The following is a 24711-nucleotide window of genomic DNA, read 5'->3' on the forward strand; positions in this document are numbered from 1 at the left end:
CTGTTTTCTTGGGGGCCGACCATCACCCTCCCTCCTCCGTCCCCTCCCCCCCCAACTTAAATTTAATGAATATTAACATTAGGCGCTCTATCTTTAGGCAGCCCACCTGTTTTAAGATGGATGTGAATGACCCACCAAATTAGAGGATACAAAGGGTGCTTGTTTCAGCTGCCTTAAAAACTGCTACGGTCATTGCTAATGCGGTAAAGCGCTACGACGTATGCCGGCGGCCCTTGCACCATTTCCCCAGCATGACCCCATCTTCCACCAACGCTTACCATTCTTGGAGAGGACCACAGCCATGTAGTCCTGGTAGAAAGAGTCGATGTACAGCAAGAGACTTGGAGCCTGCGCCGTCAGGAAGCTAAATGAAATGCTTTCCTTGGGCAGGACAGTGTCGGCATAGATAGCAGAGGAGGCGGCGGTAAGGTTTTTAGTCACCGGATAAGGCTCCTGGAAAAGATAGGTAATGGATGCCCCAGCTTCAAACATGGCAGAAACCTCTGGAAATAAAAATAAAAAAACCAAGAAGTGCATTTCAGGCAGGAATATCTACTCATCTTTTGACTGTTTAAAATAAAAATAAGTTCCCAAGAAATGACCTAATATACATTAATTACCGAACTCGCTGGCATTTTTCCCAATCACAAATTTTAGTGCTAGCAAAATAGTCAGAAAGAGCCTTTCCTGGGAACTAAATTGTAAAACACTGCCCTGCACTGTAACTATAGGACCCAGGCTTGCATTTCTGCATGACAGAGTAAACTACAAGAACTCTCTTCAGAACTGACAGCATTTCAGAGTTCAAAACATGTCACTGAGCAGTTCATTCCTTCTTGAGACTGAAATGGTGCACTCCATGGAGAGCACAATGTTTCCAAAGGCGTTCTTTACAGCAAATGTGCATGTGTGTGGCTGTGCATGTGCTCAATCCCTAGTCTGTGCTTTATTTTTATTTCTACCCCATCTCAGCCTCTCCAGTCAGCAACTCCTTTCCTTATTTCAGGAACATGGGTCAACATATTCCCCTCTCAGGCTCAATCCCATCCCTCTGCAGCCCCCTAACCTCAATTCCCCTGTTTGTGTGTGTGTGAAGGCATACATAGGAGAAAACCCCAAAAGGACCAGATCCAGAGATCTGACTGGGTCCAGCTTAAGTCTAAGCAGGGAATCCTGCTCCAGATAGAGGTCCCTGGGAAGGTGTATAACTAGCCAGACCCAGGAGGGAACAGGAGGACCAGGGGAGAGAAGGAAGCCCAGAGAAAACTGCTGAACTGTAAGTCGTAACACTACATTTCTGTTGTTAAAATGATAAAAATAGCAGAGCTGCTTTTGTTTGTTTTCTTGTCACTAATAAAGAGGTTTATGCAAGATTTCTGTCAGAGTCCTGCCTGAATCTGTCCTCTAGTTACTCTAAGACCTGCTCATGGTACCATCATATGTTTGTAGAGGGTGGGAAGTTCTCAGCACTTTGAGGAGAAAAAAAAAATACAGGGGCTTTGAACTGCTGGCTGGCAGGGTGATTGCCTGGTTGTTTAGCTACTGATTCAAAAACCAATTGGCAAAAGATTTTATGATATTAGACTCCTATTATGGGAGGGAGCTTGACAGATGGAAATGGGCTTTTAATGCAGGATGAATATGGAATTTATTCACATGAAAACAGGCAGTGCCTGACACATAACACTATAATTTGGTTCAAACCTCTGTTTGCAGGAGGCAGTAATCAAGTGCAACATAAACATAACACGACATGATGATACCGTAACTAGGGATGGCTGAGATCATTTGGATGTCATCCAGATCCCCTAGTCTTTGGGTTGCGTGAACGTGGTCTGGAAGAGCAGAATGGAAGTCCAAGGCGACAGCTGTGAGAGGTTAAAGGATGATTGTTGAAGGAGACACCGATGGAAAACAATCCCTCAATTTTACAAAAGGTTTACCTTTCCTGCAGAAGGCTCCTTCATAGGCAGAGTTGGTACAGTCGCATAAATAACCATTGTACTTCTCCAAGCATTTTCCACCATTTTGGCACAAGTTTCCATAACTACTACAGTGTCCTGGACAGCCGGGCGTCACGCCAGATACCATTCTGGCCCTGTCTTCAAGATCAAGGGTTTGCCCGTTTAGATGCAGAGCACGGATACATCCCAGAAATCCTTTCTTCCTTGATGCTGTTCCCCCTTTAAATAATAGAAAAGAATACCATTGTAAAGATGAGCAAGGCTGAGAAAGAAAGTGCATAGTTCGAGAGAGTGCCACTCACTACAATAGTTTAGTACTGTTTTAGTGTCGACAGGCTAGAAATGGGTCGTCAGCTGTAGTAAAATCATGGTAGAATGATCACGGGAAGGTCAACGTTCAGTATCCTCATGGTGTTTGCAGTCCCAGAGGTGCAAGATTACTATGGGTCTGGAAGCCAAAAGTCCCTTTGAAAATCCTGCTGTGGTTGGTGTCACAGGGCTTTTTTTCAAAATGAAGTACAAACACATTGTTCGTTTGATCCGTCCTGCCCTGGTGCACGTACTTTTTTTTACTTATGGGATGGGTTGGGCTATTTTTAAAGGGAGCATTTTGACAGGCAGACTCCTGTTTATCCAAAGAAATTCCTTAAAAATTGCCCCCTCTGCTCTTGTCACAGCTAATAATTCAGTAATGTAGCGTGTGTGTGTGCGTGTGTGTGTGCGTGTAATGGATGTCTCGTCCTCTGCTTCATAACCTTGATTGCATGGCACCTTGGGATAAGGAAAGGAGAAATGGCGCTCGAAGAGCATGGTTTCCTGCCGTGGAGCAGATGAAAGGTTCACATAAGCACAAGACGTTTCTTGCAGGACTCCTCAGAAGTGGAATGGGCTGCGGTCTTCTCTTTAACAAAATGCATTCCGGAGCTGAGAGATTTTCCAGAGAACCAAACAAACTTTTATTGTATCGTTTTGCTGCCTAAAAGTGCTCTCATTTTTATAACAATATTCTCGCAAATTTAAACACGGTAGGGAGCAAAGGTTTGAGGAGAAACTAAGGGTACTTATAATAACAGATAGCCAATATATTTTTCATTTAAGAAGAAGACCCTCCTCTTGTATACGGCAACATTTTATCATGGTTTATTTTTTATTTTCTTCCTTCTTAAAACGTCCTTTGCGCACATGAATTTCAAAGAGTGAGGCCCACCATTTCTCCCATCCTGGGTGCAAATCTCCCCAGATGCCCTGTGCTAGCAATTCTCAGCTCTCTGGCTGTAAGAAGCACACTCCCTGCTATTCCTGCACATATTCTCAGCAGCGGTAAAATCCCCTTGTCCCACTTCCTCGACAGTATGCTCCTACGAAAGGGTTCCCTGGCATGCTTGCACACCTATTTTCATTTGTCAGACATTGGGAGGGTGATTTTCAAAGGGACTTCTGTGAGGAACACAGTGCTTTAAGCAGAGAATTGCTTCTTTTCAAAACTGCCTGGTATGCGCACAAAAATATGCACATGTATCTGGTACACGCATTATTTGATGCGTGTAGTGGTAATGTCTGGGCAGGGTTTGGATTTGCACCCATGCTTCTTCGTTTTGAAATGCATGCATACAAATATTCTTTGAAAGAAAAAAAAAACCCCATCCACGTCACACAAATCAGTAGTTATAACTTGTGCATGGAGTTTTGCCAAGATAATTTTCAAAATGACGACTGGCATGTAAGCTTGCGGGTTAAATTGATGTAATTTGTACATGCAAACAGCCCACACATTTTTGCAGGCTGCTACAAAATTCCTCCCTGAAGGGTCGGTGTGTCTCAAATTCAGCAGAATGCTGACCACCGAAATTAAGAAGCTGGGCAGTCAAGTCATAAACTCATTATTTACAATGCAGCAGGAGCAACCTGCTCGGCAGACAGCAGTTAATGCACCTGAATACCCTCTGTGCTTCATCTACTGATCTGCTGTTAGTCTACCAAAGCAAAAAACAGCTTGCTTTGGGTTTGCAAATTAAATTACAAAGGGGGCGCCTTCAAGGAGAGCAAATATTTCATGAGCAGCTCCCCCCCAGGCGGAACAGCGGCCTGTGGCACTCCAGGAAGGAACCAAGCCAAGTCCTTGAAGCATGAAGCAGCCGTCACCCGAGCACCGAGCAGGATTATCCACGTATCTCTCCTGCAGACTCTAAGGGAAGGTTCCCCCCACCGCCCCCTACCCTTTCATAAAACTAATACAATGACACTTTTAATAGAGTGCACCATCTATTCATTTGTGGTGGCTTCCTCCAGCCAGCCGCTGATCCTCAAGGGAGACCCGTGGGGATCTCGCCACTGCCGGGGAACCGCAGCAATGCAACCCGTAGCGCTGGGATCGATCAGAGCCGTATTTAGTGACCTTAAACCTCAAATTTCATGGGGAAATTCATACAAGGAAAATGTTGATATTCTGGTTTTTCTGTAAACTTTGTTTTATTTTATTTTTATTTTTTTTTTTAGGAAAATGAATCTGTTTGACAGCTGTCCTTTCGCTGCCTCGTACTCTGTCACGGGTCCTCATGTAAGCCCTACTGGCTTCTATATCAGTGGCATTTTCATTGTTTATTTTCTGTTTGTTTGCTTTCATAATAGCTAAAAGAACAGACTACAGCTTACAAAATCCCTTGTCTGTCGAGTATCTTAATTAACAGGCAAAACGGTGCACATTTAATTTAGACCATTGATTTTATAGTGATTGGCCTTGCAACACACAATACCTTCAAAATTAACTTTTTTCAAGATGGAACATACTGACAAATTGCTTCATTTCTTGCATTTCCTTTTTGTCATCCTGTGCTGATGAGCAAACGCTTTAAGTATACTGAAGGCTTTTTAAATGCAGTACTTAATTTTGATTGAAATTACACAATTATTTTCTCTGTTTCGGAAAGATTATTTTAGAATGCTTTCCAACTGCATAACATGGGTCTAATTTTCAATTTTTATTTCATTGCTTTTATCCGAGCAGATCTAGTGAACGTGAAAAGTGCCCGTCTGGGAGCAGCGGAAACCAAGGTCCTCCGATTATCCAAGAACAGGCGAAACGAGGACAGACGCATTGCGAGTTTTCCTACACTGTCCTGTCAACGTGCCTGAACCCAGCATTGGAGGGAGCACCCCTAAGGGTAATTCAGCCTCCATGTCTGTGCAATCTTTGGCCTCCCAACAATGGCAGCAGTTTGGTGCTAAAATGGGATGGTGGTTTTAGTGATTACGGACGCCCATCCACTAACAAATGGACTCAGGCCACTCACTCCTTTTGTGTAGGCCTTACAATCGGTTTTCAGAGGTTAATTGAATTTCTTTTAGACGCTACCAATTTTATGTACATTTTAAATGGTGGCCAGTAGATGAAAAGCTCGGCCCTTGGGTCATTCAGTCTCAAGCCTACTTATGAGTTGTCCCATAAGCCTAAAAATGCCTATTTGTCTTTGTTGGTTACTTTCCATGGAGATGGCACAGTCCGAAGTAGTTGTGTGTGCACATAAACAAAATGAAAAAGAAGGCCGGCTGAACTCTTTCCCATCTGGAGGTTTCAGGTTATTCACAAACCAAAAAATGATTTGTAAAGAATGACTTGTTGGAATTTTGGTTTGTGAATTACAAGAATTCGATCAGATTAATCCTGGTTCCATTTCACATTAATGTACCCCTGAAATGTCCCTTCATGGTTACTCCTGTGGTATTTCAGCCTCACAGTAGTTCTGGGCATGTTTGATTTCCCTAGTTTTCCAAGTCAGCAGGGAACTTGGACTCACTCTGTCTTGGGATGGAATAGAGACAGATCATGTGGGAAAAGAGAAAATAAACTGATGAGACGCTGTAGAGGAAAATCAGCAAAAAGAAAAAGACGAAAAAGAGAAAAGAAGGTCAGAGAAGCCCAGCCTCGTGCATAGGGAAAGAGTGTGCATGCCTGGCTGCATTACTGCAGCGAGAGTAACCCAATCCCAGCGGACCGACAATTGATATTTGAGTGACATCCCTGGGCTGTCTCATTGTGTGTGCAGCAACAGGAAAAAAAAAGAGACAACTACAGTAGGTGGTCAGTCTGTGACTCAATGGATTACTATTTAGCATGCATTGCATACACAAATACTACTGAGGCAGTCAGTGCCAGTGTGTGTGTGTGTGTGTGCACGTGTGTGTGTGTGTGCACATGTGTGTGTGTGTGTGTGTGTGCGCGCGCGTGTGTGCGCATGTGTGCAAGAAGAGAATTCCAGTTCTGGAGAGAAGAACTTGTATCACAGTGGAGCGGTGTTACTGAGTGTAGCATTGAAAGGAGAGATTTACATTCCAAGCACGGTCAACGTATCAAAACTCCTACGATCTCCTTCTCTATCATACAAAGCTATAATGAGAAAAATGACCCCCTACCTACGAATAATTGGCTGTTAAGTTGCAAGCGGAAATGCCCATTGGAGGCTGCCGGTAGCACCTTTCTGGGAAGGTGGTCCACTTGTAGAAATGTCTCCTTCATGTTCCTCTCCGCTCTGACATAATGCCACTGGTTATCATTCAAAGGTGTGGCTGACTGCACGGTGACCTCAACAGGGCCATTCCCTACGTCAAATGCAAAGGTGACAGCTGCAGGTGCTATAGCAGAAAGAGATGAAAAGAGCAAGTTGAATACTCAGTCATAAATCATAAATAAGGATTCCATAAGATGCACAGCATTCATTACCTCGCACGCAGGCACACATCCTGCATTGTACGACACAGTAATTCTGTTGTAAACCTGTTTCCTTATCTCATAGAAACATAGAAATGACGGCAGAAGAAGACCAAAAAGGCCCATCCAGTCTGCCCAGCAAGCTTCACACATTTTTTTCTCTCATACTTATCTGTTTCTCTTAGCTCTTTGGTTCTATTTCCCTTCCACCCCCACCATTAATGTAGAGAGCAGTGATGGAGCTGCATCCAAGTGAAATATCAAGCTTGATTAGTTAGGGGTAGTAGGGGAAGTAACCGCCGCAATAAGCAAGCTACACCCATGCTTATTTGTTTTACCCAGACTATGTTATACAGCCCTTATTGGTTGTTTTTCTTCTCCCCTGCCGTTGAAGCAGGGAGCTATGCTGGATGTGCGTGAAGTATCAGCTCATGATTACTTTTTTTTTCCTTCTATAAATTCATAGGCAACTAGTAAAATGGTTTAAAGGGGAATTCCTTTTGATAATTCCCATGGGGGTTGTATGCACCCAATCAATTTCATGCGTGCTATTGTATGTACATGAAAGGGGCATTCCCTAGGGTGGGGAAGCTATCTATGAAGGTATACTGTATGTACGTGTAATGATTCAAACCTATGCCCATGCAGGTGTGAATGTGTGCATGGATGTCACACAAGGCTTTGTTTGTCTCCTCTCATTTTCAAAGGGCACGTGGACTTCAGCCCTAAGTACTATGTTATAAGATCCTCCCTAAACCTATTGTTACACAATGGGATACGTTTTTGAGAGGATCCAGACAGCTAAGTAAGGACACAGCTGGTTAGTTCAAAGCCTTTGAAAATTTACTGGACTGAGCGGCAAAATTGAGCCACCTAACTTTCAATGGGTGGCTAATTTTAGTCGCTCAAGCTCTGGGTGATCTAGGAGGCGGGGCTAGCCATATAACTTGGCCAGTCAAATCTAGGCATTGCAATAGCAGTCCTAAATCTGGCCAACCAGCTCATTAGGCCTTCTGGACCGTCCTGATCTCCTTTCCAGCATCCTGCAGCAAAACTCTTGATGTTTCAAAGATGCCCTTACTGACCCAACCACCCTCCCCACTACCCAACCACCAAGCACTTGTGTTGTAAAAAATGCCCCCTCTCACACCCATCCCAGCTCGCCTTCCATGAAGTCCGTGTGCCCCTACTTCCCTGCAGCTGGTATGCTCACCTTCCTCTCTGCTCTAGCACATTCAGACCTCAATGCTAGAGCAGGGTGGAGGTAAGCAGACATCCTCCTGCCTCCACGGCAGGAAAAGAGGAATATAAACCTAGTACTACTATCGCTACTAAACAATAAACATTTCTTTAGTGTTACTATGTGAACACAGCCCTGTACAGATACTTAAAAAGGAGACAATCCCTGCTCCCTGGAGCTTACACTGTAGTTGAGACACACACGGACAAGACAAATAATTTCTAGTAATCATTTAAGTATTACAGTAGAACATGATTAATGTAAGAGACTAAAGTGAGGGAGGAGGAATAGCCTAGTGGTTAGAGCAGTGGACTATGAAACAGGAGACCAGGGTTTGAGTCCTGCTGTCGTTCCTTGTGACCTTGTGCAAGTCACTTTACCCTCCATTGCCTCAGATACAAAACTTAGACTGTAAGCCCTCTGGGGATAGAGAAATACCTAGAGTACCTGAATGTAAACCGGTGTGATATCTCAATTGAGATCAAATGTCAGTATAACAATAATAATAAAGGTCAGGAAGAGTCAGAGATTTTAGATTTAAAAGCAGTGTCGAAGAGATGGCTCTCTCAGTAGAAGCTGGACAGGGCCAGAGATGCAACAAGACACAACTCAGGAAGGCTGTTCCAAGCTCATGGTGCAGCAAGCTCCACGGTTGATGATAATCGTAACGCCTTCCAAAACCTTTTTATTTAAAATTGCCTTTGGACTGGAGCCAACAGGCTAAAGCGGTTTAGGAACATCAGACCCGCAGCTTGTAAAGTTCCCAGCTCAACCAGAAACTAAACTTATTTTGAATGTAACAAGTCTGCCTATAACTCAGCAATAAGTTTAGGCCAGAGTTGTATATTTCCTGTTGTGTTTCATTGGTGTCTTTGTTATTTCTTTTAATTATGTATGTTTTATATTGTAACAATAAAGAAATGCGACATCAACGAACCTTAAAACAGTTGCTATAGCCCATTAACAAACATGGCATCAGAATGCAAATGTGCCATAAATTATTGATCTGATGCCTCTTGCTTCACAGTGGGCTGCAGGCATTTTCAGAGTCAAGCACTCACGATCTTATCACTTACCGGTTTGTAGAAAACAATTTAAATATGATGCGATTGTTTTTTAAGATACAGTAAGTGATAAGATCGTGAGTGCTTGACTCTGAAAATGCCTGCAGCCCACTGTGAAGCAAGAGGCATCAGATCAATAATTTATAGCACATTTGCATTCTGATGCCATGTTCGTTAATGGGCTATTGCAACTGTTTTAAGGTTCATTGGCATCACACCTCTTCATTGATGCTTGCTGTGTTTTGGACATTTGAGGAGATGCTCTTTTACATTGTAATCCACCTCAAACTTTCTTTGATGATGAATGAAGACAATAAATGCTGAATGTAGAGCAGAGAGTCTGGAGTTAGCAGTGGAGGAGAAGGGCAGAGATAGGAGAAGTCAGCCCAGTTGAACGGAGGTAACGAGGAGGGATGTAAGGTGAGGTAAGAGATGAATGGTAGCATGGAGTTGCAGAGCAAATGCGCTTGTAGGTGAGAGAAGATGGGAAACAAGTAGGAAGGCTTAAAATGAAGAGGATTTGGGAGTGGGGAGTCATGGGGAGGAATATTTTTTCTAACATCGGGACTCAGTGGTGGGGGTGATGGAAGGGAGATTAGTCCAGCAGGACAATTTTTCAAACATTGGGACTTGGTGCGGAGCTGGTGGGAGGCAGATAAGGGCAGCATGGATGAAGTTCCTTCAGACAGCTTAGTCAATCAATAGTGCTGATATTTAGCACTAGCCAGCAAAGTTTTGACTCTAAACTCTGCGTAGTTAATGTTTTAGATGACTATATTTAGGGTGATTTTAAGCCTAAAATCCAGCTGTCTAAGTTAAACTTCACCAGCTAAAATGTGGTCAGCTTTGTTATGCACTCAGCCTTTTTTAAAAATGAATTCTAATGGCTTTAAGTACTGTGTGTTATTAATGAATCATTGCATATCTAGATCAGATTCTGCCTTTATAAAATGGGCACTTTCTACTGAGGCTGCGCCAATATATCTGGTATTATAAATACAATTCCATTACATCTGGAGATGTCCCTTATACAAATACAGCCATAATATAGTCTGGAGGGAATTTTCAAAGAATTACGAGGGGGTTGCACACGTAAAAATAGCACATACATTTGTAAGCAGCAGGGATGAATGCACATGCTGTTTTATAAACCTCAAGAGTATGCACTTGTTTGCAGTACTGTGCGAAAATGTGAATGGAGAAGAAAGGGCCGGTCTAGGGGCATTCCTGGGAGTTCAGAAATACACACACAAGTTGCTATTATACATGCGCATACATTACATCAAGCATGGCCTAGCACTTTTACACCCACAAAGTGATTCGTGCAACTGAAAAACACTGCTGAGAACATCTCCTCACACGTGTCTTTTGTCTACAGTTTTTGAGGAGCTCTCAGGGGGGGGGGGGGGGGTTCAGGGTGAAGTGCCGGAGGATCTAGGTGACTAAGGAAGGTCTTGGCAAACTGGTGGAGGTCTTGGCAATCTGGTGATTCCAAGTGCGCGTGCAAGTAAGTATTTGCAGAGGCAATATCCACTTATGTTTTAAAATGCATCCGACGCTGTGTTTAATTCTGGGTTATTATGCATGAATTGTTACAATTATTACATGCATAAAATTGTGGGATAGATTTTCAAAGGGATACGCACGTACCCCCTGAAAACCTACCCCAAATCCCCCTGTGTGCGCCGAGCCTATTTTGCATGATGTCACCCCTATGTGTGTGAGGTCTACCATCCTGCTTATCCTAGGAGAAAAACCTGGGTATCTTAAAGTTAGCCGGATTATTTTATCCAGCTAACTTTAGGACAGCCCTGTGGTCCAACCAAAGTTAGCTGGATAAATTAACCGATTAACTCTGAATATCAGAATTCAGAGCCGCAGCCAGGCAATTTGGCCAAGAGAAAAAATGCGCCCTCATTCTGTGCACAACACCACGAGCTAGAAGACTCTTCATTTTTTAAATTTAAACCACAACACTATTACTATTATAATCTATAGGTAGCATAAGTGTGACCCAAACCAATCTGCTATAGATCCCTACATTAAAACCACACTCTAGCAGAATATCTCACCTTGGTCGTAAATGCATAATGCCGATAGACCCCTACCAAATACAGCATAAAGAGAACATAAAGAAGAAATGGAAACATGCAGACAAAACTGAACTGGAAGCCGCATTAAGCCAGACTCTATACATAATGCAACAATAGAAAAAACAGAATCACCATCATTCCTCAGAAAACATCAAACAAAATCAAGAAACATGAATCATTAATAGGAAATCCTACTAATAAGATGTGCATATTTCAAAACAGCTGATGAACAGAACATCGAATAATTAAAAACGCATTTATATATTTTTTAAAAATTTCCCAAACACCAATAAAATATTTCAATACACCAGGCACAACAAACACCCAGTAAAATTTCCTGCTCTCCATACTTGGGAAGTTGTGATTTTCAGTCACCCTGTTCCAGAGATTGTTGTGGATTAGTGTGTGTGTGTGTGTGTACGTGTGTGTGTGCAAACTTATCCTCCACACAGAGACATACACATATACTCTGTCTCTACCACATACACACGCACACATGCTTCCCCCGACACACACTCTCTCTTCCCTGTCTGTCTCTCCCCCACACGTCTCTCATGTATGTTCATACACGCATACACATAAACACGGCCAGAACTAGTATCCCCCACTCTATCCATTCTCCCCCATTAACCCTCCAATGACCCCCCCTTCTCTGTTCCTGCCTCCTACCCCAGTCTGGCGCCGGTATCTCCATCTGTCTCCCCATTCTTTTCCAATATCCCCCATCTCTCTCCACACCCCCAGGGAGCCCAGTTTCCCCTCCAGCCAGTTCAGTGCCAGTATTTCTCTCTCCCCCCTCTCCTTCCTAGGAACATCCCTCTCCCTGTCCCCCAGACACTCCCGCCTCACTTCTCCTAACACAAGCAACATCCCCATCTGGAGCCCAAATACGGGATTACCCCTCCCCAGGGGTTTTCCTACTGGCTGCCTGCACCGCTCTCCGAGGTCTGCAAAGCCTGAAGCATCAGCGGGTTCCTTGCCAGGTGCTCCTTTTTAGCAGCAGGACGCACAGTACTGGTGCACCGGCATCGACTAAGATTGCCCGGGGTCCTCTTAGGCAGGTGGCGGTTCCCGCTTCTTGGCCGGGTAGGCCCTGCCCTGCCTGGCTGCAAGCATCTTTAGCACGCTAGAAGCGCTGTCAGTCTTGGGAAGAAGGGAAGCTGTAGCAGACGCGCTGCTGCTTAACAGGCTTTGACCTGCTTCCGTGGCTGGTGGCACCCTTCTGATCTGGTGCCTATGGCCATGGTCATATTGGCCGTAGGCTAGCCTAAGGCACTGTCAGATTTAGCTGGCTAACTCAACTCCTCATAAGGTACAAAGAATGGATGGTATTTATTTACCGCTCTCTCAACAGTACTGTAAATGGTACATAAATCTTAAGAGAGAACAAACCTTTATTATCAAAACGTTTTACCAAATTGCATAAAAAGTTGTGTCATAAAACTCACTCACTCAATCACACATTCACTCAATTAAAATAACAGGAAAGTGACCCATAAGATATTACAACGGTGTAATGTTTTCAAAGTGAAAAATATTTCAAAATACAATGAAACATGTATTTAATACATCCTGTCACCACTTACAACTCTGTAAATGATTTTTACCCGATAAAATAATTAGCTGACCGTTCTCTAATCTTCACTTTTTTTATCAATATCTAATCTAAATTCCCATGCTGTCTTATAATCAGGTTGTTTTTCCCAGATGGTCAGTATCCCCCTGGTGAAGCTGATATCAGGGGGGTTGTACCGTGGTGAAAGATGAAGCACTGGCTCTAGGTTTGGTGAACGGAGATATATACAGTGAAGAGCACCAGATGAAGATAATTTCAAGTCGTATGTACTTTGAAGCATAGAAGTACACATGTATTGATTATACCTGATTATCGGCCTCACAATATTTAAATATGTATTTATTTATCATGCGTATATGCTGCCTAGTCCAAAAATACAATTGTTCATTGCGGCTCACATAAAGGTCAAAACACTACATTAAAATCATACACCATCATCTACAAAATACTCCATAAGTTATAGGCCTGTCTAAAACCCTTCGTTTTCAATTTCTTTCTGAAATGTAAATGCTGTTCTTCTCCCTAACGCATTCCGCACGGCTGGGCCAGCAATGGAAAATGCCCCAATCCTTGTCTCCTGCAATCTAAAATCCTTATAGCAGAGTATTGTTAAGAGTTTTTGATTTGTGGAGTAAAGGGATTGGCCATTAGTACCAAAACTCACTAAGTCCAGCCAATGGAAAATTTTGTGAGTGGACAGCTCGATGCAACAGTGCTTGCTATCACTTATACAAAGCTCTTTCTATTGCGGGTAGCCACAGTACTTTCACCAGTATGCTCTCTACATTTTGCACCAGTTACTACTCTAGGTGCACTATTTGGTATTAATTGTAGAGATCTAATCAAAACCTAGGGTGAACCAAGATAAAGAGCATTGCAGTAGTCCAACTCATTCAGGATAAATGTTTGCATGACTGATATTTCCTATTTTTTTTTTGTCAGACCATCCTGAGTTTAAGGAAGGCAGCCCTTTTATATATGGTTTCCAGATCCAGAGATAAATCTCTGCCCACCCACTTATGAGCAGAAACGGTGTACCATGGATAGCTTTGGAAGTCAGGCTCCCTATCTGTAAATTGTACCAGTGTATTGCACTGATAAGACATTGCTTAAGTAACAGGGCTAAAGCCTTATGAATAGCACCAAAGGCCAACAAACCTTTAAGGCAGCAGTTCAGATAGGTTCATAGTGGTCTTTAGTGCAATGAGTCCCTAGGATGGACATAAAATACATCCAGGAAGCCGTGTGCTGTGCACAATCTTTAAATCTGCCAGGATAATACATTCTAATTTTGAACATAGGCATATCAATTGCATATTTTAATCAGACATTCAACCCACAATGACCTTAGGAGAAGAACAGGCAGAGATTGTTTCAACAGCCAAAGGAAGCAATGTGCAAAGGATTGGCTTAACTCGTGATGGTCGTATTTTTTTCAGCAGCGGAGGGTGAACACAACTATTTCTATGAAAAATATCAGACCAAATTGTCACATGTGAGAGATTTGGGAGAATTTGTGAGCCATTCCAGCTTGAATTTGAACCAGAGTTTCAATCTGGTTTGAGTTGGGTGAAAAAAAGCAGATTTCCTACAAAAGCCTGTGGGAGGAGTTTGTTGGATTTTTCTCCGGGGAGGTTGTGAAATTCTACAGCTCATCCATAGCAAACTTACAATCTGCTAAGAGTTGCCGGAGGGTTTCCACTCATCCTCTATATATATCTGGGTGCAAGTGGTCTGGCTTGAGGACCAATTTTCCGGACTCTCATGGATCTTGAGCGAGGTCATCAGTTTTACTTGAGAACCTCTTTTGTAATGGCTCACACATCCCTAATGTGGTCCTACTGTTTAGAAGAGGACGAGTGGGGGGTGATGGGATGACCCTTGACAAGTCACTTTACCAGCTGGTGCCTCAGCTGACCTACCACTAACTGGGCAGTAAATTTAATTTGCACTGGGCAGTTCGTTCTATGGATATTATCTTCAGGCAGTGCCACACACATTGTTCTATAATAAATTTTAATGACATATTTAATCACTATTTTAAGTCAGTTAATGTGGCTCAGACTTGAACCGAAAACTTAAGTCATCCTGACCCAGGAAGGAGGTGGTCATAAATCCAAGTCAGTATCTAATATCAATCTCCCATCCCAATGCTCTTGCACGGAAAAAGGAAGTGATACAATAGTGCTTAGAAGAAGAAGAGCAAACACTAGGTAGAGAACTAAGAAAATGGCCTACATAGATTAATGTGCACTCACAGGTACTACCCACACACTGCATTCGAACATAGTAAGTCAACCAGTAAGTCCTAGATATGCGTAGTAATGGAAATCTATGAGTCAAGAAGACATAAATCTGACTATAGATCTGAGCATAAAATCTCACTTCACTTTGCTGTCTGCCAGTACATAATGTTCCTTGGAACTTTGTAAACTGTTAGGATTCTATTAGACATGAGATTCTCTCTAACTACTTATCTATCCTCTTGGGCTGTCTCATTAATTTATTACTGTACTTAAATATACAGTGCAGTGTTTGCCGAACTTCAAATATAAATATGTCAGAACAGAGATCACAAGGTAAGGGAACTGCATCTCCCATAGAGTTTACAATCTAAGAAAGTGTTTTTCCTGTGCCTTGCCATATATATTATAAAGGGGTTTCAGCTGGCTGAAGAGACTGTTCTCAGTTTGGAAAAGTAGAAATTAAACACGAATAACCATTACTGTGCTGACCCCTCCCCCACCCCCCACCCCCAATTCATTCAGTCTTTGTCCCAGGCCCATCAAATAACGCCCAGCTCCCTCCAGCAATCTGTATTTTTAAAAACGGACACCCACCCACCCCCTGGTGGAACCCATGGTAAAAGGAAAGGTCTGTAACAGGGACTCCTTACAGCCTTGCACACACACACACACACACACACACACACACTCCCCATACTCCCACACCCTCTACAGCCACACAAAATGTAATTATACACTTATAACAAATTTTCCATAAAAAAGAGCATTCAAAAGTACGATCTTCTGCGGAAAAATATCACTTACAATATTACTATTATATTTACATGCACTGCTGCGATGCCAACCAGAAAGCTCTGCACAAAAACCCACTTGGAACTCCAATGGAATTTGTAATGGCACCTCAGAAAGCCATAAATAAATGGAATTACCATTACAATATAGTAAACCTCCCTTACCAAAACAATCCTAACTGCCAGCACTCAAACAGTAACAACCTTATCTATGAAAAGGCAACACTGCAAATATACTACACCAGGCCCTAGAACACCAATACACCTATTAGGAAAACAGAACAAGCCAGGCTGCTATAGATCCCTTCACAAAAACTACATGCCAGCAAAATAGCTCACCTCTGTCACATGTGCAGAATACAGACAGACCCTGACCAAATAACAGAATAAAGAGACCAGAAAGTATAAATTGAAACATGCTGAGAAGACCTGACGCCAGCCTCTATATGCAGAGCAACAAAGGAAAAACAGAAACGTTGTCATTCTTCATAAAACATTAAGGGCCAGATTTTAAGAGGTAGGCGCGGGCACAAATCTACACCCAATTTTATAACATGCGTGCGCAGCCGCGCACGTTATAAAAGCCGGGGTCGGCGCGCGCAAGGGGGTGCACACTTGTGCACCTTGCGCGCACCGAGCCCTAGGGGAGCCCTGATGGCTTTCCCTGTTCCCTCCGAGGCCGCTCTGAAATCGGAGCGGCCTCGGAGGGAACTTTCCTTCCGTCCCTCCCCACCTTCCCCTCCCTTCCCCTATCTAACCCGCCCCCCCCCCAGCCCTACCTAAAACCCTCCCCTCTAACCTTTCATTCATAAGTTGTGCCCTGCCCCTTTCACAAAGCCCTGGGACATACGCGCGTTGCCGGGCCTATGCAAAATAGGCCCGGCGCATGTAGGGCTTTTAAAATCTGCCCCCAAAATAATAAATATTTCAAACCAGTTAATAAATAGAATATCCAAAATTTCTCAAACACCAATAAAATCTTTCAAAAAAATCCAATAATTAAAAAAAATGTTATTTTCCAAAAAAACAAAATATTTCAAAACAGCAAAAACATCAAATTATACCCAATAATTAGAACTAATAAGGAATGAAAAATCTTCTGCTCTCCATACCTGGGATCTTTTGATTTTGGTCACCCTGAGATTATTGAGGATTTAGGGAGGAAGGGCCGCACACATTTTTATCTTCTCTCTCTCTCTCACACACACACATTAACACATTGATTCTCTCTCATGCTCCTGGTCTCATTTACATGCCTATGCTCTCACACATAATCTCTCTTTCTCACAGATACGTAATGTATGCGTGCATGCCTGTGAGAGTCTATATGTGATACATAGGCTCTCACACACACATGCACAGGCTCTCTCACAGACACACAAACATGCACTCACAGACACACTCACAAACAATAGGTTCTCACGCAGCCACACACAAACTGTCACACAGCCACACACATGCAAACAGGCTTTGACACAGACACACACATGCATGCAGGTTGACTCACACGTACACGTACACACAAACTTTCATACGGACACACACAGGCTTGCACACAGACATATACACCTACATAAGTTCTCACACAGACACACATATACGGTTTCCTGTTCTCTTCAGGCCTGGTGGGATGACCTTTATCATAGCCTCATGGGCTCCTCGTCTCTTCGGGCCGTGGTGAGATGAGCCCCAGCAATACCTGCTGACCTTTCTGCTCTTGGGGGGGGGTTTGGAGCTAAAGTTGTGCGTGTCCGTGGGAAATGTTGTGTGCGGGAGCACACACCGCAGATTACAGGGCACAGTACTTCCTTATTTTCAGCCGGTGGTGGGTTGAACTCTACTGGCGTCCCTTGGCCTTGTTTCCTCTTCAGTTGCCGGTGGGTTTTGGCTCCACTGGCAGCCCTGCGGCCTCTCCTGTTGCCACCGCCCTTCACCCCCACCCCCGGGTGGACCTCCCCATGAAAATGCATGGTATGCACACCCAGTCATGCCGGGCCTGCAAATAACGCAAGTGGGGCAGAATTAGAGCAGAAAAGCCATAAAGCCAGCAAGTCCATTTGTTTGCATATTTATGAAATTGTGACAGATTTCACCCAAGGCTTTTCCTTCAACTTCTGGACAGGAACAAACGCCACAGGAAAAAAAAAATGCAAGAATAAAGTGTTCAAAAGAATGGCTGAAGGACTTTTGACCCACAGGTCAACATTTCTGTATAGGGCACAAGTCCCTCAGTACATTTTGCAGACAGCTTTGACTGAACAATTTTTTTCTGTGATATATTTTCTCTTCCAGTAGTTGCAGGAAATCAGATCCATGAGGGAAAACTGTTATGCTATTTCAAAACTGAGCAAGCAAACTTACTTGCAGGTTTTTTTGTACTTTTCTTGGCCGATTCTTGAATCTGAAGCCAATTCACTAAAGATTTTTTTTTTCTCCTGTGTCTACAGGAAAATACTTGTATATGTCAAAAGGAATATCATCCTATGCCAACACTTCCTTTTCCAGAACACATAAAACTCAAGTGAGCACACAACATTTGTACAATGGTAGCAGGTATTTGGCAATGTGTCATTTTTTTTTTTTCTTAAAATATATCGTCTTCTGGAGGCTGAAGCAGAATGCCAGCTTTGCAAGCAGAAGGCAGTGAATTGAGATCTGGTTTTCCTGCCAAACAAATTGCACGTATCTAGTTTGGAGGCCATTGCTTTTTGTAGTTAAGTGTGGAAACGTTCTCTGGGGATAGGACAGAATCTATTCTGAGCCTTTACATCTGCTAAAAGGCCATTTTGTATCCAAGCATCTGGTCTGTGGATCTTCCTTCTCACAAGCCCTTTAGGCTGCAAAATTCCATCTGGCTCTCAGACGTAAAACAAGAGACTGGGTAATGAGCAGCTGAAGTTGAAAGAAGATTATCCGAAAGTTTTCATCCTCGTAAATACCCATCAAGTTCTTCAGTGCACCATTCAGAAAGGACCAAGAGCACTGGCTGAACAATTGTCTCAGTGGTCTGTAGCATTTCGCTGCATTTAACCTCAAACTTCCACTTTGATCACAAAGATGAAATACACCCAGATTGGATGCTGTGTAATTAACATTAAATCATTCCTCGTTACCCTGTGATAATGCACCAGGAAATCTATCCCCACTTTAATGAAATGAGGGGCCTAGGGACTTCTGTTATTAAATATTAAGATCATTCTTTTGCAGCCGCTGCCTTACCACCAACCAGCAGTCAGGTTAACGTTTAATGAAATTGGAGCGTTGAGGTCTTAACTGTGCTACTGAGTCATAGCAAAACATGTTTTTATTTTTACATTTCCTAAATTATTCAAGCCAAACAAAGGCTAAAACTGTTGACTGTTCTCCATTTTATTTCATATTGTTAATGATACACGTGTATTACCGAACCCAGTTGTACCTATAAGAACATAAAGAATGCCATGCTGGGTCAGACTGGGGTCCATCAAGCCCAGCATCCTGTCTCTGACACTGGCCAGTCTGGGCCACAAGTACCTGGCGGATCTCAAATCTCTGATCTATTTCACTCCCAGGAATAAGCGACGGCTTTTCCATTCTACCTGGCTAATAACTCTGTCAGCAGCTTGTCCAGTCCTCTTTTGAACCCTACTTTGACAGTCCCCTTTTCCATGACTTCTGGAAAACGATTCCATATTGATTGTGTGATGAGTGAAAAATACTTCCTATGATTTGATTTAAATCTGCTGGTTGCTGATTTTATGGAGTGTCCTCTAGTCTTAGTGTTATTTGAAAGAGGTAAATAATTATTCCCTATTTACCCATTCCACCCTACTCATGACTTTATAAATCTCATTCATATCCCCATCTCAATCATCTCTTCTCCAAGCTAAAAAGCCCTAATCTAGATAGTAACATAGTAATGACGGCAGAAAATAACCAAAATGGTCCATCCAGTCTGTCCAGCAAGTTTCCCAAGGTAATAACTGCCGCTCCATGCAGGTTACCCCCATTTTTCTCTTACAGGTATTAACTGCCACTCTGTGCCAGTTAAGCTTTTTTATTTATTCCCATTCTCTAGCCTTTTAGGGATCCAGTGTTTATCCCATGCCCCTTTGAAATCCTTCACAGTTTTAGTCTTCATTACTTCCTCCGAAAGGCATTCCAGGCATCTACCACCCTCTCCATGAAGAAATATTTCCTGACATCGGTTCTAAGTCTTCCTTCCTGGAGTTTCAAATCGTGACCCCTAGTTCTACTAAATTGCTTCCAATGGAAAAGGTTTGTTGATGACCATGGATCATTAAAACCTTTCAAGTATCTGAAGGTCTGTATCATATCACCCCTGCTCCTCCTCTCCTACAGGGTGTACATATTCAGGTTCTTCAATCTCTCCTCTTAAGTCATTTGATGGAGACCACCCACCATTTTGGTCACCCTTCTCTTGACCGCCTCCATCCTGTCTCTATCCCTTTTGAGATACGGTCTCCAGAACTGAATACAGTACTCCAGGTGAGGCCTCACCACGGACCTGTACAAGGGGATTAACATATCCCTTTTCTTCTCTCTATGCAGCCCAGCATTCTTCTGGCTTTGGCAATTGCAGTGACACACTGCTTCGTCAACTTCAGGTCTTTAGACACTATCACCCCAAGGTGTCTCTCTCCTGCTCCATGCACATCAGCCCTTCACACCCCCCCCCCCCCCCCCCCCAACGCATATAGTTCTTTCGGATTACCACACACCAGATGCACGACTCTGCATTTCTTAGCATTGAATCCCAGCTGCCATATCTTCGACCTCTCTTCCAGCTTCCTTAAATCCTGTCTCACTCTGTACTCATTCCGGCGTGTCCACTCTGTTGTAGATCTTAGTATCATCTGCAAATAGTCAAATTTTACCTTCTATCCCATCCGTAATGTCGCTCACGAAGATGTTGAACCGAACTGGTCCCAACACCGATCCCTGCGGCACTCCACTTAACACCATTCTCTCTTCAGAGTAGGGTCCATTTACCATCACCCATTGTCTTCTATCCATTAACCAGTTTGTAATCCACACCAACACCTTGGAACTGACTCCCAAGCTTCTCATTTTGTTGATGAGACCGTATCCAAAGTTTTACTAAAATCCAAGTAAATTACATCAGGCGCTCTTCCCTGATCCAGTTTAGTCACCCCATCGAAGAAATCAATTAGATTTGTCTGACAGGACCTTCCCCTGGTGAATCCATGCAGCTTCTGATCAAGCAACCCGCCGGATTGTAGATAGTTCACTATACTTTCCTTCATCGGAGTCTCCATTAATTTTCCCACCACCGAGGTGATGCTAATCAGCCTGTAGTTTCCAGCCTCTTCTCTGTTCCCACTCTTGTGAAGCGGGACCACCACTGCTCTTCTCCAGTCACTAGGCACTACATCCTTTTCCAAAGATCTATTGAACAGGTCACACAGTGGACCCGACAGCACATCTCTGAATTCCCTCAGTATTCTGGGGTGAACTTCATCAGGCCCCATGGCTTTGTCCTCTTTCAGCTTTCTTAGCTCTTCCCATACATTATCTTCCATAAATGGAGTTTCATCTACTCCACCTCCTTCTACAGTCTTGATAACAAGTGATGGTCCTTCTCCAGGGTCGTCTTTTGTGAACACTGAACTGAAGTATTTGTTTAATATTTCTGCTAATTCATCAATTCTTTCCACCCATTGACCCTTATCCCCTTTCAATTTCACTATACCACTATGTATCTTTCTCCGTAAGGAAGCTTTTACATCCCCAGTATCATTTTTAGCGTCCTTCTCTGTACCTTTTCTTGGACCCTTCACTCATCAGGCCAACATCTTCTCGATGCTCCCTCCCCTAAGCGGGCCCGTCTTGCAGAAAGATGCGAGTGCACTTTCTCAATAGCAGGCCTCCTCCCGTGGAACTCCTTAGCCCTTACTTTGTGCACTATTTCAGAACCAAAAATATTTAAGCAAGCCTTGAACATCTTATTATTCAAGCAGACCTTTGAGATTCCTAACTAAGTCTCATGCACATTCTGGGATTTTTAGCATATGGCCTGGAGTAATTACAACTTGGAGTAGTTAAATCACAAGCGAATTGTGATAAATTGCAGGAAGACGTTGCGAGATTGGGCATCCATATGGCAGATGAAATATAATGTGGACAAGTTCAAGGTGATGCATATAGGGAAAAATAACCCATGCTATAGTTACATGATGTTAGGTTCCATAATAGGAGTTACCACTAATGAAAAAGATCTGGGTGTCATAGTTGATATTGACTGAAATCGGCTCAGTGTGCTGTGATGGTTAAAAAAGCAAATAGAATGTTAGGAATTATTAGGAAGGGAATGGCAAATTAAATAGAGGATGTCATAATCAAAAAAGATATAGTTGCACTGGAGAAAGTACAGAGAAGGGCAACCAAAATGATAAAGGGGATGGAACAGCTCCCCTATGAGGAAAGGCTAAAGAAGTTAGGGCATTCAGTTTGGAGAAGAGACAACTGAGGAGGGATATGACAAAGCTGTATAAAATCATGAAAGGACTTGAACAGTAAATGTGAAACAGTTATTTACTCTTTTGGATAATGCAAGGACTAGGGGGCACTCCATGAAGTTAGTAGGTAGTACATTTAAAACAAATTGGAGAAAATTCTTTTTCACTCAATGCACAATTAAACTCTGGAATTTGTTGCCAGAGGATATGATTAAGGCAGCTAGTGTAGCTAGATTTTAAAAAGGTTTGGATAGGTTCCTGGAGAAGTCTATAAACCACTATTTATCAATAGGGAATAGCCACTGCTTGTTGCTGGGATCAGTAGCATTGGATCTGTTAATGTTTGGTACTTGCCAGGTACTTGTGACTTGGATTGGCCACTGCTGGAGACAGGATACTGGGCTTGAAGGGCCCTTGGTCTGACCCAGTATGGCATATCTCATGTTCTTGTGTACTATGTTTTGTTTTGTGTTCTTGCTATTTAACACGCGTATGTTATAAAATCCAAAGGCCATGCCTACATGCGCGCAACGCGTACAGAGGAGGTGTATTTTCAGTAAGTACGTGCGGCAGCACAATCGGGCCTCCCCCAGCTCCCTCCCAGTCCGCTCCAATTAAGAAGCAGACTAGGAGGGAACTTCCCTACCCCTCTGCCTAACCTTCCTTCACTTTCCCCTCTCCACCCCGACCCCTAACCCCTACCTACCTTCCCCAAATGTTTTTATTTCACGACTTATTGCTCCTCCGGAGCAGATGTAGTTTCCGTGCACTGGCCGGCTGCTGGTACGCGCTTCCCCGGGACAGGGTGCCAGCACCTGTGCGTGTAAACCCTTGGGTTTTTACGCACGTGAGCCTTTCAAACTCTGGGCTCATGTGTTTACACACTATGTTTTTAATGTGTATGTGACTTATTTATTTTATTTTTATATATTTAACATTCATTGGGAACACCACATCGGTTTTCATGGAACATAACATTAGCAGAACAGGGCTATACAGGGAACTGAGATTTGAAACACTATAATAGTTTGAAAAGAGGTAATTAACAAAACAGTAACTTGCAAAAGAAAACCATATCATAGCTTGAAACAATGAATCAATGAAACAACGATAATAAACAATATAGCAAATTGGACAAGAAAATTAATTACAATAGTCCTGGCTATACATTAACAATGAATCGAAGACGATATATAATGAAAATTAGAAGGAAGTTGCCTCGGTTTAAGAAGACGACGTAGCAAAGGTGTGCAGTGTGCAGAATGAAGTTATAATTTGAATAGCAATACGAGGGCAATATCTGCAGAGGGCTTCCGATCTAATTTTGCACCCAAGGTGACTTGCCCAAGGTCACAAGGAGCAACAGTGGGATTTTAAACCTGGTTTCCCTGGTTCATAGCCCGCTGCTCTAACCGCTAGGCTACTCCTCCACCCCCCGCTTTGAACTATTTGGAGGGTGCAGGTTATAAATGATTTTAAATAAATGTCCGCTAGGTCTTTTTTTGAGATAGGTTAATTAGAACTGCACACAATACTCGAGGTGCGGTTGCACCATGGATCTAGACAAAGGCATCATGGGATTATCAGTTTTGTTGTCTATTCCTTTCCAAATAATTCCTAACATTCTATTTGTCCTTTTGACGACCGCCGCTGCATACTAAACCAAGGACTTCAAAGTATTGTCCACAAAGACTCCAAGGTCTTTTTTTTTACCAGGAGTGACTCCTAGCATGGAACCCAGCATCGTGCACCTGTAAGTCTCACAAGGTCCTTCTGCAGCTCCTCATAACCTGTTGCTGTTTGAACAACTCAAAAAATGTTGTGTCATCTGCAAATGTAGTCATCTTAATCTCTGCTCCTTCCTCCAGATCTTTTATGTATATGCTCAATAGCACAGGTCCCAGTATGGTCCCCTAAGAAAATTAATGGTTTTCCTCCATTTGGAAAACTGAGCATTCAGTCCCTACCCTCTCCGTTTCCTGTCATTTATCCAGTTACCAATCCACAATAGGACACTGCTTCCTGTCTCCTTTCTTCCCAATTTCTTGAGGAGTCTCTTATGAGAGACTTTGCCAAATGCCTTCTGAAAATTGAAATACACTCTTATCACCTAGCTCACCTTTACTCTAGGGGTGCCAACTGGTTCCAGACTTTCAGGACAGGCTGATCCAGTTCTGGTTTTACCCCACTGCCTGCGTGTACTTTTAGGGAAATCAATACGGACGCCAGATCTATAAATCCACACAGGCAGTTATCCCCATATGATACTCATAACAATTTCAGCTGGTAACATTTTTTACTGGGTTATGAGCTTTCTTGAAAATTCAGGCAGTGCTGCTTGACTTGCTTTGCTTATGGATTCGACCGTAGAAGCAGCCTGTGCTTTTCCCCTTATGTCTACTTATCAATACCCCTTTGAATATTGTGCAAATGTGATCACCTCACTCAGTGTTCACATTTCCAGGTCATTTATAAATAAATGTTACAAAACAGTGATCCCAGAACAGATCCCTAGGGTACTCCACATTTCTCCATTGAGAAAATTGACCATTT

At 43.0% G+C, this 24711-nt stretch overlaps 1 protein-coding gene across 1 annotated transcript in view; it reads right to left on the reverse strand.

Moving 5' to 3' along the window:
- The window catches only part of CNTNAP5 (contactin associated protein like 5), a 690244-nt gene that overhangs the window by 89293 nt on the left and 576240 nt on the right, over nucleotides 1–24711 (reverse strand). Inside the window, exons 16-18 of the mRNA XM_029605214.1 lie at nucleotides 6375–6593; nucleotides 1944–2183; nucleotides 279–503 (exon numbers count right to left, since the gene is read on the reverse strand). Coding sequence (XP_029461074.1) covers nucleotides 279–503; nucleotides 1944–2183; nucleotides 6375–6593 — 684 coding nt within the window. The remainder of the gene's footprint in view (nucleotides 1–278; nucleotides 504–1943; nucleotides 2184–6374; nucleotides 6594–24711) is intronic.

The sequence above is a fragment of the Rhinatrema bivittatum genome, chromosome 6 (assembly GCF_901001135.1).
Source record: "Rhinatrema bivittatum chromosome 6, aRhiBiv1.1, whole genome shotgun sequence".
Lineage (NCBI taxonomy): Eukaryota > Metazoa > Chordata > Amphibia > Gymnophiona > Rhinatrematidae > Rhinatrema > Rhinatrema bivittatum.